We start from the raw sequence: 13,285 nt of genomic DNA, 5'->3' as shown, positions 1-13,285 counted from the left end.
ATAGATACAGTATATATATAGAGAGAGAGAGAGAGCAGATATGAGCCACCTGTTCCACTAGAAACGCAAAGGAAAACACAGAGGGAAAAATGTCCTCCAAGCCACTTCCTGACTTTCTTTTGACACTTTTATTAGCGGCGTTACAAAGCGACAAACAGTAAGATAAATAAGGAGGCGAGCAAATAAAGATGAGGGGGATTGTGGGAGCGGTTGATCCTCTTTGATACCCATCAGCAATTTCACTTATTTGGCTTTCGCAGGCTTTTGCACTCCGGCAGCCACGGTGCCACTCAAACAAATACTGGGAGGGCAAATCCTGTTTAGAGCCAGGAGCAGGATATATTTATATAAATCAAGCCAAATCATTCTGTACACACACTGCACACTTGATGGAGAGGGATGGAGGTCACAGCTTTGACCTTTTTCCCCTCTGCAGGACTAAACAGAGAATTCTTAAAGCTGATGTAGTGTAAGTCTGTCTGTGTTGTGTTTAATATACAACTAAAAACACTTTATTTCTGACTTTGTGAACCAATCTTTGACAAAAGCGCACAAAGAGGAGACTTGAATTATAGATGGAACGTCTGAAGAAAACTCTACAACCTGTGAGCATTATAAGTTTGAGCACACGGCTTCTAAAATTCTAAACTCCCTCAAATGCACCCTGGGGAGAGTTAAGATGTCTTTCATCTTCAGAAAAAAAGACTGGGGTGGCGTCCATCAGAGGACAGGCTTTGTCTTTGTAGTGGCGTCGGTCGTCTTGTCTTTTTGTACAGTCAAGTCACCGTCCTCGCTACACACACACACACACACACACATACGCTGAAGGAACTGACTAAGAAATTATCGGCAAAAGAATCTAAGATGCTGCTGACGTGAGAGAGAGAGAGAGAGAGAGAGAGAGAGAGAGAGAGAGAGAGAGGGAGAGGGAGAGGGAGAGCACGAGAGTGAGAGTGAGAAAGAGAAAGAGAGTGAGAAAGAGAAAGAGAGAGAGAGAGAAGGTGAGAGAGAGAGAAGGTGAGAGAGTGAGAGTGAGAGAGAGAGAGAGATGGAGACTTTGCCGACTTACCCGCACACACACACACACACACACACACACACACACACACACACATTATTCTGAAGGTGCAGAGATAAGAAGTGGGTCGTACCATTATCAAAACATTTCTATCGAATCACGTCATTGGTTTGTTTGAACCTGTCTATCTCAGTAGGTGACGCCTCCTCCTTCTGTTTGTCTTATTAGTGTGTTATTTGTGTCGATGCAGAGAGTTTGACACTGACTTATTATCCACAGTGTGATTCCTCTGGTCCCGACCTCTGAACTCAGGCTGAACCAGAGGTGTGCATAAACAACACACTCTCTCTCTCCCTCCCTCCCTCCCTGCATGAGTCGGTGTATAATACATTATTAATGTCATCACCTACCTTGGAGCCTTGTCTTCCAGGGTACCCGGGCAATCCAGGCACTCCGAGTTTTCCCTAAAAACGAGAGAGAGAGAGAGAGAGAGAGAGAGAGAGAGAGAGAGAGAGAGAGAGAGAGAGAGAGAGCGAGAGAAGAGCGGAGATGCTGAAATTTAATTGTGTCACAGGAGATTTGGAGCCATGGTAAAGTTCAAGGAAGTATTGCAGCAGAGCAGAAAAACACAGTTAGACGTCTGGTTTGGGGTTTTTAAATAAATATTATGATATGCGTAGAGCTTGTTTTAGATTTAAATATGCCTGCTATAGACTCTGCATCTGATGTAACTATCACTCCTTCTTAAGCATCTCTGGAAAATGATGCACCATGTCGGCACTCAGTGGGATTAGTGTGTGTATGTGGGGAATATAAAGCAAGTATTAGTTAAAATATTGATCTAATTCTATGTTTAGATGTTTTAAACTGGTTTTAATCTCTCCTATATTGTATTCAGCGACTCAGTGGACTATGAGCCTTTTGCAGGTTCTTTACCTTTTCTCCAGCCAGTCCCAGGGGTCCAGATTCACCGTTAGGTCCTGACTTGCCCTTGGGGCCCTCGGGTCCGTCTTCTCCTCGGGATCCTAACACGCCGAGTTCACCCTGGATGTAGGAGACAAACACACACACACACACGCTGGCTGTGGTTTCTCCTTCACTCAGTAATCACTCTTTCTCGCTGTACAGGAAGGAGACGCAGACATCAGGATTCTCTTCACAGGCGCCGACTCACCTTGTCACCCTTCAGACCCATGTCTCCTTTGAAGCCGGGGAAACCATCTTCTCCCTGAAAATGAAAAGAAAACAAACGGTTGTAGTGTGTTTGTGTGTTTGAGCCGGTTTGGACCGATTTGTTGCCACAGAAACAGGCAGCTAATTAATCTCTGTAATTACATAATAAAAGCTTCAGATTATTATTTAAATACTGGCAGGATTATTATGGCAGTGATGGAAAGAATAACGCTGACATCTAGTGGACACTTGGCTCAATCAAGGGTTTTCAGGCTTTTCCTCTTTTACTACGTTAACAAATATGTGTGTGTGTCATTCGGCAGCACACGAGAAGGTTCGATTACGACATGCATTGCCGTTATACTGACATCTGCTGGTCAAAGCTCAGAAGGCAGTTTGCAGTTTTAATATTTGTGCTGCATCAATTTAAAAGGATTCAATTTTAATTAACATTTTCAGAATAAAACCAGTAAAATAAAACTAAAAATATAATAAGAATAGAAAATAAAATAACAATATACCCTTATTTAACTGTAATTACATTAGAGTATATTTAATAAATATTAATAAAAATAGTTTTTAAGATTTTTAGAGTTTTAAGATAATTTTGGTCACGTTTTTGCCTTCTCAGCACTTTGGCGTTAAATTGGCCCGATCCATCTGAGCCGCTATAAGCTTTATTTGACCACAGCAACCCACATAAACAACAATGGCAACAGATCAATCTCCACTCAAACTACCCTACAAACGGAACTCATTCTACTTTAATGTTCCACACTCCATTACTGCTAACTGGCACGGAGACTTTACTGCCAGCCTGATGGGCTTTTAAGAGTTTTTCCACTTTGCCTGGATTCAAAGGAAGCCTCATTTGAGAAGGAATTACAGCTATGATGGGTCCGTTTTTAGAGGAATGACATCTGTCAGCCATGTTGAGCGAGAGCAGGAAGCTGCCGAGGCGTTTACCTTTTCTCCTTTGCCACCTTTTAGGCCTCTGATGCCCTCAGCACCCTGGGTAGAGAGGGAAATACAGGCCAAAGTGAGGGGAAGTTGAAATTCATCATGTGCAAAGTGGCATGAGTGAGGGGGTTTACCTTAACACCACGGGGCCCAGGGTAGCCTATAGATCCCATAGGACCAGAATGACCCTGAAAGGATGAGAGAAAAAGCCGGTTTATGAAAACAATTACACATTTGACCTTTAAAACCAATTACCAAGTGAATCAAATGTTACTTACGCCAGCTCCTTTCTCGCCTGCAGGACCTTCCTTTCCTGGATGACCCTGAAAGACAAGCAGAGACGAGATGAGATGAGATGAGATGATTGAGGTTAGTTTGGACAGAGTCACAGGTAAAGCAAGAAATAAGAGAAACAGAGTGTGTTACTGTTACGTACAGGTGGACCATCAGCACCACCCAGGCCGCCCAGACCCTGTTTACCTTGAGGACCCTAAAGAGAGAGAGGGAGAGACTTGACTCGAACTGTAACAACCATCACCAGGTTCTTGTTCTATTTGGAAATATTTCCAATCGAATATCCGCAAAAACCACTGACACAATACTTTCAATGAGCCAAAGTAAGTGTTTGTACAGAAGCAGTCGTTGTATGCTTGTGGTGTGTGTGTGTGTGTGTGTGTGCGTGTGTGTCTTTGTCCTTCAACCCTGAAGCAGAGGAGCTAGTAAAAGCCTGTAGCTGCGTCAGACAGCAGCGTATCTGCAGAATCACTTATGAAGCCTGATGGGCTGAGACATTGCGGGGCTGTAGAGCAGAGAGCAGCACTTACTTTCTCACCCGGCGGCCCGATCGGACCTTGAGGACCGATGAGACCCTGGAAGAGACAATTGATAACAGATCAGGTTATGAGACGAGTCATTTTCCATATCGACAACTTTACAAAACGTCGACCCTGAGAGGAAATCATCGCCTAAGCCTGGGGAAGCCTGAGGAAGCCTGCATCTGATTTTCACCTTATCCTGCATTTGCAATTCATCTAATTTGTAATTTGCTCAGATAAAAGACTACGCCAACCGTCGGCTTTGTTGTTTGGCTGCATCACTCTTCTTCTTAAGGCCTTCTTCATTCAGCTGTGAAAACTGAAAAGGGCTCATATTCCAAAACTCTTTTTTACTCGACGCCCCCAGATGAGAATAAAGCAAAGCACAAACAGTCAAAACAAGCCAGCTGTGTTATTTTTCATTAGCACCGCTGGCTTCCCGGGAGGACTGGGATCTGCCTCTGGCCAGGTAGAGAAGTCGAAGGATGAATTTATATATTAAGCCTCCGTACCACCAGGATGGTTGCTAATACTTTCCAAAAGAGCCCGGCGCCGTCTAGGCTGCTCTGTGAGTGTCAGCAGGTCTGAGAGTCTCACCTGGCACCGATCGTTCACCCCTGGCCACAACACAGGCTGCACTGTTTTGTATTAATGATGATTCTAAAATGGAATATTCTCTTCGGAGCCATCGATCGGAAAACAAAATTGGGTTAAGTTGTATCAAATTGGTACAATGTGCGGCATGTGGACGGGACAGAGAGGATATTGTTGTGCGATAGCGAGACGGGGGCGATGATGTCGGTGAACAACTGTGATTTCAAGGAATGATTGACAGGAGAGAGAGGGAGAGAGAGAGAGAGAGAGAAAGAGAGAGAGAGAGAGGACAAAGAAAGGCGAGCGAAAGGAAAATATGCCAACGGAGGTTTTTGATTAAGAAAACAGGCGTGTGAGCGGTCATCTGAGCTCCGAGCTAATCCCCGAGGAAACAACGGACTTGCAAAGGGCAGCGAGGAAAATGGACAAAGAGGGAGAGAGAGAGAGAGAGAGAGAGAGAAAGAAAGAGAGAGAGAGAGAGAGAGAGGGAGAGAGAGAGAGAGAGACTGGAGGGGTTTGAACACAGATAAGCAGCAGAGAGGGTTGGAGAGAAAAGATAGAACATAAACTTACATGTGGACCAGAGAGACCCTGCTGTCCAGGAGGCCCTGATTCTCCTTGTGGACCCTGTATGGAGCAAAGAAAGAGAGGAGGAGATGCATTACTGCTTCCTATAGAGTCTTTCAAAATAGTCCTCGCAATTTAGAGTGTAAAGGTGAAGGAAGTGGAGATTTATGATGAATTCAGGCTTGAGACAGACGCGTCAAAACGGCGCCAAAACAGTGGTTAGGCAAGAGCTATGGAGCGATGGAGCGATGGAGCGATCTCCCGGGCTCGGCTGGATCATCACGTCCAACCGAGTCGAGAACCAAGAAGCAGAGAGATGTTGACACGGGACGACACTGGATACACTGGCTGCTGACGCCCGGCTCTCTCTTCTCTGGCACGCCTCAAAGCCTAGGTTTTATTCTTTATCAAACGGCGGCCCAGAATGTGGTGAGCTCTAAAATCTGTGTGTGTGTGTGTGGCAAATCTGTGGTTTGGATTTGGACAAAATAGCTAATGCGACGACCAGGAATGAGGGCTCATTTGTCTATCCCGTGCTGAGGAGTTGGTGCGTTACAAAGCAAACACCTCTGTGAGCGCTCGGCTCCAGCTGTTACAACAAACACCGCGTAAACACTCACTCATTCAGATAGTGTTTGGTTCCCTGACAGTGATTGTAAACAGGCCTCTGACAGCTAAATGCTAAATTGCTCCAAATGTGGGTGTTTTCCTCCAAGATTCAGGAACACAATTTGCTTCCTCACCAGTGTTACATGAACGCTCATCTATCAGAGGAATGTGGAGGTGCAGCTCATGAACCCTTCTGTGAGTCTAGTCGAACAATACGACTCCAACCAGGGACGTATTCTTAATTTATGTATCCTCCTGTCTTCAACACATGCTTGCTTCTCTGGTTGAGTGACTCAGCGACCACAGAGAGAGTGTGTGTGGGCTCGTCCAGCTGTCTGGACCAATGATCCATTATCCTCACTCACACATCCCACTGAGACTCTCTTTGGAGACTCTTATCTGTTACTCAAACTCCCGGCCTCGCAAATGAGCTTTGACCTCCATTCTTTTCTAATTGTGGAGAGGTTAAAGGTCACTGACTTGCAATCAGACTCAACCCAACTCGCATTCTAATTGCTTGGGTAAATGTGTGTAACAGACATCAACTTTCCATAAATTAATATTCATGAAAATGATAAACACTTCTTACCATATTTCCTTTAGGACCAGCTTGACCATCAAGACCACCAAGACCCTGCAGGAACAAAGAGTTTGACCATGAGAGTTGACATAACAAGCAACCAGAGCGCAACTATTGAGTATTTAAGCACACATATGAAGTGTTGTAGAGGAGGGAACGTACACGCTGTCCTCCAGGACCTGGAGACCCTCTGGGGCCGAGCAGACCTCTAGGACCCTGTATACCAAGACAATAACAAGTTAAAGACAAATAAAAGCCTCACACAGCAGCGTGTTTATGTATGATATGTTGTTAAAGTGAAGTGTGAAGGAATCAATAACTGCTATGATAAAAACTAGATGCACTGAAAATCCTGGGAAGAGTTTGAGCAAAGTTTGTGAAATGCTGACCTCGTGTGGTGAAACAAGGTCAGTGCAGGTGAAATCCTCTTATCACCAAAGTTTGAGTCAAGCTCTTAAAATCAATACATTTCCTGTGACATCTCACCCAGTGGAGTAGCTATGTGATGAAACAGCGTGGGACTTTTCCATTAAATGGGTAAACTAGTTTGTGTACGACAGGGAGCAAACTCTTCCTCCACGGTCCATTTGGAGCGAACCAGGCAGAATATAGCGGTTTCCCATGGGCGATGGCAGAGGAGCACATTCCTCGTTTCTACTTTCTGATCTATTATGCTCAGCCGTACTGTCTTGGCAAGGTTGAGATTCCAAACACATTGGGCCTCGCAGGCAGGAGTGTTGTTACACGAGTTACAAATACTGAAGCAGCACGAGGCCCCGTGTTTTAATCATTGCCAAAATCGGTGACAAGAGAGGGATTACAGATTTGGCCTGGAGCGCTTGTGTGTTGTGCATTGTGTGAGATTGTGCGCTTGTGTGTGTGTGAGAGAGAAGGGAGTCTCCAAATCTTCATCACACGCTTATCTGTGATGATGTTGAACAATCCTTACACTCTCTCCGGCCATGCCTCCCTGTCCAGTCTGACCATCATCTCCCTATGGATAAAGATGGAAAGATAAAAGAAAATAGGTTATTAGAGGATTCAGATTCAGTTTGGAGTCTGCTGAGAACACAACAGGGGTACATGTGAAGTGATAGAACACTCACTCTGGGGCCGTCCTCTCCTGGAGGTCCTGGAGAACCTGTAGGACCTAAGTCTCCCTAGAAAGGAAGGGAAGAAAAGAAGGAAATGATCAGCAGAGTATCAACAAAGTCTGGGAGTGGCTGTATCTCACAGCAGTTTTCAAAAAATCCAAAAAAACGAAAACTGACATGCTCTAAAATCAAAACTGGTCATGGCATGGGTCAAAAATGATGAAAATATAAAAACAAGCTGTAGAGGGAGAGAGTCAACAAAACAGCTTTAATCTAAGCACGGCCACCACCCTGGATCTGGACCCGATACTTACAGAGCTCTATAAGGACAAGGCTCCCTGTAATTACACACTATAGAATGGAGAATGGCAGCATTTTCTAGAAATACCTCTCTGTGATCTCTGTCCTCTCTCCTCCTGACCCCACAGTCCACAAATCACCCACACCCGGCAACTCCGCGTCGGGCCCCCTGTCTGCTTTTAAAAAGGCGGCCCGGGTGGTTCTGGAGTCAGTCCCACTTCTGGTAAACCGGCTTGAAATTAACCTAATGAGTCCCACTGGTTCAATCGCGTCCGTCTACTCTAGATAGAACACGAGATGGATGGGAGGCGACCTCGAGCGGAGCCACTAATCAGGCTTCACGCTGATGTAAAGACAGGCCGACTGTCATTAGTGGTGACGTTTAAGACGAGAAATAAGAGAGGAACTGATTCTGATCAATTATAGCCGTGCAGAGTTTCCTTACTCTGTGTCCCTTCTCTCCAGGAAGACCGGGGAGGCCGTCGAAGCCGCGATCACCCTGGAACAGCACAGGAAGGGAAAGTTAGACTCTCAGAGAAGATGAGGATGAAACGTATAGAATGATGTCTCTTTAAACACAGTAAAGTGAAGGCGTGGGGTCGTGTCTGCAGCACACACACTCTTACCTTGCCTCCCGACTCTCCTGGCATTCCTCGTGCACCGTCGGCTCCGTTGCGGCCCTACAGGACACCGAACGCATCACGTCAGGCCAGAGAAACGGCTTCAGATATACGTTAAATACATTAAATTAACTTAAATGGTCCCGGAGAATAAACACGGCAGCTAACTTGATCATTCTTCTAACTAGTTTACAGAGGGATAAACATGAGGCTTTATGAATTTACACTACACACAGAGATGATTATTGGATGCAGCTGAGTTTTTTGACATGCAGCCATTTTCAAACCAACACATGCTCATCATCTCCTCTCATTGGATCTGATGAGCGACAAAGTGAAGAGCTGTGCAAACTATGAGCCGGTGTGGAATGTAGTGTCTTACCCGTTTCCCTAATTTCCCTGTTGGACCTGTAGAACCCTGAAGACCTCTGGGTCCCTACAAGGGAAAAACCACAACGTTGGAATCTGATCAATACAACGTGTTTAAGTGGGAAAAGAGATGAATCTGTTACATCGTTTGAGTCTCACCTGTGGGCCGGAATCTCCACCGTCACCTTTCAGTCCAGTAGCACCAGGACCTCCCTATGGAACACACACACACACACACACACACACACACAGTGAGTGGGTGGGTATATACTGTATATCTTCACTCAAGCCAAATATTTTGTCATCGCAACATTTTTTTTTTGGCACTAAGGAATTCCTGGAGGAGAACTTAATGTAACTCTAAACAAAGATAATGTCAGATTTTAAAGTTGGAAAATGAATATAGGACAGAGAGTCGATCCAGAGCGTCTCTCTGTATACACACACACACACACACACACACACACACACAATCTCTCCAGTATATGCAAGAGGAGCAAGAAAGATGAGTCATTGAAGAGTTCTGAATATTTGTATTAAAATACCACAGAAGAAGAGTATGTGTGTGTGAGTGTGTGTGTGTTTGTGAGTTGGATAGAAATAAATAAGCCTTCCACCAACTCAGGCAGTTTCTCATCAGCTGTGACATGAATTGGGATAGTAGGTTGGAACAATTGTGTGTGTGTGTGTGTTAGTGTGTGTGTGTGTGTGTGTGTGTGTGTGTGTGTTGTTTGTTTTGGGGGCCTAGAGGTTTCAAAGCCACTCACCAGAGGACCAGATCTTCCCGTCAAGCCCGCCGGCCCCGGAGAACCTCTCATGGCCAGCTGCACATCAGACACACACACAGGGAACACAGTCAGTCAGTCAGTCACTTGAAAAGCTGGCGTTCATTCTTGTCGACACCGATTACGGCACAAGCGATATTTATTGTCCGCACAGCAGGAATTTGTATGATGCGTGTTTCAAATTAGCGGAGCGGCTCGGTCTGGACGCTCTGCAGCATCCTGTAGAGCGATGGCGGTCCCTGCATCTGCTCCTGCTCTGATTGAGACTTTTGAGAATATGACAGAGCTGCTAGTCTTGCCTGTCGCTCTGTCCCATCACTGCAGCATTCCGACGGACTTTCCTGTTCTTCCTCATCACCTGACACACTCCCCCCGCTCTTATCACAGCAAATTCTATCCATTTCTCTTATTAGAATGTGACTCCTGCATCGTTTCCTGCCTCTGCAGTACGGATGCTTACACTTCAGCACTTTGGTCTTTGTTGTCGTTCGTTAGTTGACCACAGTCTGGCCTTTCTTTGCTAATAAGGCAACACGCTACCTCGACCGTACTGCGCCATTAACACGCAATTAGCTCATTTCCATGGCGATGGTTACAGGCAGGAGGTGTAAGCCTGCAGCGTGGGAGCAGATGTTTACTTTCCAAACCTAACAGCTCTTCCTAATATGATCAACAAACACACACACACACGCCTCTCGGTTTGTCTCTATACTTCGCATAAAAACAAACTCCCAACACTTTTCCCGCCTGCTGCTAAACATCTGGAATACTACCAAACATATAAAGGTGACAAGTAGTTTCTAGACATTACTAAACGCTACTCTTGGCACTCCTCCAGCTTGACGGAGCCCCTTTGTGTGTCCCTAATGCTCTCCACATGCTCCACTGTACTCTCACCTCCTGTTTTCCCCCACGTTATTGTGCTCACCGAGGTCCCTGAGTGAGTGTGAACATCCGCCGCGGCCTTATTACCCAACCTGACACCTGTTAAAGGGGTTTCCAGTCGACGCCGAGGTCCTTATTTCGCAATATAAATGATTTATAGGATGCGTGAGACTTGTTAACGCGGAGAAATTGATGTAGTTACTGAAAAAATGGCATTGATCACTTTATTTGCTGTTTATTAATGAAGGCAGACTTACCTTGGCCTGAGACAGGATGGCCTGAGCTTGAGCCTCCTGAGCTGAAACCACAGGTCCTTTGTGCGACTCACCGCCAGCACGGAACTGTCAACACACACACACACACACGCAAAGAAATGAACTTGTGCCTTTTCTGCAGAGTGACACATCTAATGGCCGTCCCGCTACAAATGAGTGCGTACAAGCCTCTGCTGTTCTGTTAAATATGTAAAGCCGCCACTTTGTCACTCACACACACACACACAGACACACATGCTCAGACACACACTTTCAAAGGCTCAGTCGCCAGTTCCACTCCATCGCCCTGGCTGACATTTACAAGCCAAGTGATTTGTGACCCAAAGCAAATAAGGCGGCGATGCTTTGGGTCGAGCGGCGACGCTGAGAGGTAAACAGGCCGGGGTGAAGTGAGCTCATGCCTGTCAGCGCCGGACACGGAGGGACACGTGTGTGTGAGGGGGCGGGGGGACTTACCGGCAGCATGAGGATGGTACCGGCAGGACCGGGAATGCCGTCTGAACCGGGAATGCCGGCACGTCCTGAGGGACCCTGGGGATCAGAGGAGAGAGAGAGAGAGAGAGAGAGAGAGAGAGAGAGAGAGAGAGAGAGAGAGAGAGAGAGAGAGAGAGAGAGAGAGAGAGAGACATAGAGAGATAACATCATGGAGCTGAATCCAAACACATGACTCAACTGACTTTTCTAAATCACAACAGGGAATTGTTGCTATTTTGTGTGTGTGTGTGTGTGTGTGTGTGTGTGTATCTTCTTGAAGCACAGTGTACAATCACACAGAGGAAGAAAACAAGGCTGAGCTCTGAATCGTTACAATCGGACCTTAGCACCGATAACAGGGGGGTTTCCATGGTGATCAAAGGCCGTCGCAATCAATGGAAAGTTCCTGCTTAATTACAGGAAAGCGGGGAATAATGTAAACAAACTTTTCCTAAAGATCAAACCTCCATAAAGGCCGCAGTGTTGCTGCAGGCCTCTGGAACTCTTCAGCACGTTTGTCACATGCAAAAGACACAAACTCCGGCTCAAATCGATGCCATGTGTTCCATTCGCTTCTTTTCTTTTCCACTCAGAACTCCTCTGCAGGTAGAGCGCCATCTAGTGTTAATGACATTCTTGGCACAGGGGGGTCGGGGGGTGGGGGGGGTCGGGAAGAGGCGTGTTTGTGAGTGGAAAAGGGAGAAATGTGCTGATCAAACGCTGGATCCAGACGGATACTGCGCAACGGAAAACCGCAGGAGTACAGTAAGGAGTCGGCCGTAATGGCTCTGTCAATGCTCAGCGAGGGCCGCCTCTCTGGGGAGGAAACGGAGCGGGGGAGGGGAGGGGGGGAGGAGGAGATGATAGCCAACATGTTTTTTTCTTTTTGTTGATCACATTGACCCTTGTGGAACAATAAGAGGTTTTGTGTAGCAGCATGTGTCATCTTTGGGGGAATTTCAGTCTTGCTATCGAGTAAAGGGTTAACCCAGCAGCCAGAGCAGGACGAGTGATGAAGGAAGCAGAAGTCCAGCTTCATAAGGGGGGTAGGGGTGGGGGGGTCGTCCAATCAATCGCGCAAATGAGCGGAATGTTACGGGATTTACTGGAAACTGATAAACCTGGCAACCAAACTCGACACAAACGCTCCTCAAATGTCCTCTCTGTCTGTTTATTGACAGTTTATGGCTATTTATCATTCATACCCCCCTCCCACACACACACACACACACACACACTCCGTGCTAATTGCTAATCCCCGCGCCGCAGTAGCAAGATGTGTCCAATTGTATTATTCATTCCGTGGCAGCGACGCCACATTTTACAGCTTTCCAATAAAAAGCAGAAGAAGAAGGAGAAGACAGCAGGATCCCATAATCCGGACTGTTTATAGAAATGCTGACTCACGTCTTTTTTTTCAGAGGCAGATGAATGGATGAGGTTAATCTGGGCACTTCTGCTGCATCGTTTACGACCAACCAACACTCACATTTGACGTGTTTTGATTCCTGTGCGACATAGTTGGAAGATTTTCTCCCCACCTCCTCGTTCCAAATCTGCTTCTTTCTGCCCATTTTCCCTCACAAATGGTGCGAGACGAAACTCAGCGACGTCTTGTTACCAATTCAATGAAGGTGATACGTACACACATACACACACACTCAAACTTGAGCTAATGTCTTTGTCCAAGGTCTCACTTACCCTCTCACCAGGATCTCCTGGGGTACCCGGGGGACCCTGCAATCCTGGGGCACCGGGGCTACCCTGAAATCACACACAGACACAAACACATTGTAGACTTGGCAATATGATCTGAATCTCAATCTGCTGCTCACTAACATTTCACCTTCACGGGCGAGAAAAGAAGTTTATTTCAAAGCAAATGGGCTTCAAACTAAGACCAAACGTTCAGTCTGACTCTCTCTCTGTACACACACACACACACACACACACACACACACACACACACACACACTTCCACTGTCTCTCCCAGCTCAAGCCTCACTGGCGATCGGGGCTGACGCTCTTTCCATAAAGGCATTTTTTCCCCTCTTTAGCTGTTCTCCATGTGTGAGAGGCAGAGACAGAGAGTGTGGGAGAACCTGATACTCACTCCTTGGCCGGGGGCTCCTTGGGGTCCATCTATAAGCATCCCCTGCACAAAAAA

At 46.3% G+C, this 13,285-nt stretch overlaps 1 protein-coding gene across 1 annotated transcript in view; it reads right to left on the bottom strand.

Moving 5' to 3' along the window:
- LOC142997694 (collagen alpha-1(XI) chain-like) overlaps positions 1-13,285 on the bottom strand; it is a 57,667-nt gene that overhangs the window by 22,419 nt on the left and 21,963 nt on the right. Inside the window, exons 10-31 of the mRNA XM_076148295.1 lie at positions 13,232-13,273; positions 12,820-12,882; positions 11,101-11,175; positions 10,627-10,710; positions 9,467-9,523; positions 8,859-8,912; positions 8,713-8,766; positions 8,337-8,390; positions 8,156-8,209; positions 7,423-7,476; positions 7,266-7,310; positions 6,479-6,532; positions 6,326-6,370; positions 5,134-5,187; positions 3,976-4,020; positions 3,588-3,641; positions 3,430-3,474; positions 3,286-3,339; positions 3,158-3,202; positions 2,193-2,246; positions 1,955-2,062; positions 1,429-1,482 (exon numbers count right to left, since the gene is read on the bottom strand). Coding sequence (XP_076004410.1) covers positions 1,429-1,482; positions 1,955-2,062; positions 2,193-2,246; positions 3,158-3,202; positions 3,286-3,339; positions 3,430-3,474; positions 3,588-3,641; positions 3,976-4,020; positions 5,134-5,187; positions 6,326-6,370; positions 6,479-6,532; positions 7,266-7,310; positions 7,423-7,476; positions 8,156-8,209; positions 8,337-8,390; positions 8,713-8,766; positions 8,859-8,912; positions 9,467-9,523; positions 10,627-10,710; positions 11,101-11,175; positions 12,820-12,882; positions 13,232-13,273 — 1,248 coding nt within the window. The remainder of the gene's footprint in view (positions 1-1,428; positions 1,483-1,954; positions 2,063-2,192; positions 2,247-3,157; positions 3,203-3,285; positions 3,340-3,429; positions 3,475-3,587; positions 3,642-3,975; positions 4,021-5,133; positions 5,188-6,325; positions 6,371-6,478; positions 6,533-7,265; positions 7,311-7,422; positions 7,477-8,155; positions 8,210-8,336; positions 8,391-8,712; positions 8,767-8,858; positions 8,913-9,466; positions 9,524-10,626; positions 10,711-11,100; positions 11,176-12,819; positions 12,883-13,231; positions 13,274-13,285) is intronic.

Source organism: Genypterus blacodes, unplaced genomic scaffold (assembly GCF_046128005.1).
Source record: "Genypterus blacodes isolate CSIRO-AG114 ecotype Tasmania unplaced genomic scaffold, CSIRO-AGI_Gbla_v1 ptg000005l_1, whole genome shotgun sequence".
Classification (NCBI taxonomy): Eukaryota; Metazoa; Chordata; class Actinopteri; order Ophidiiformes; family Ophidiidae; genus Genypterus; species Genypterus blacodes.
The sequence above is the reverse complement of the archived record's forward strand: the minus strand, read 5'-3'. Positions and strand labels throughout refer to the sequence as shown.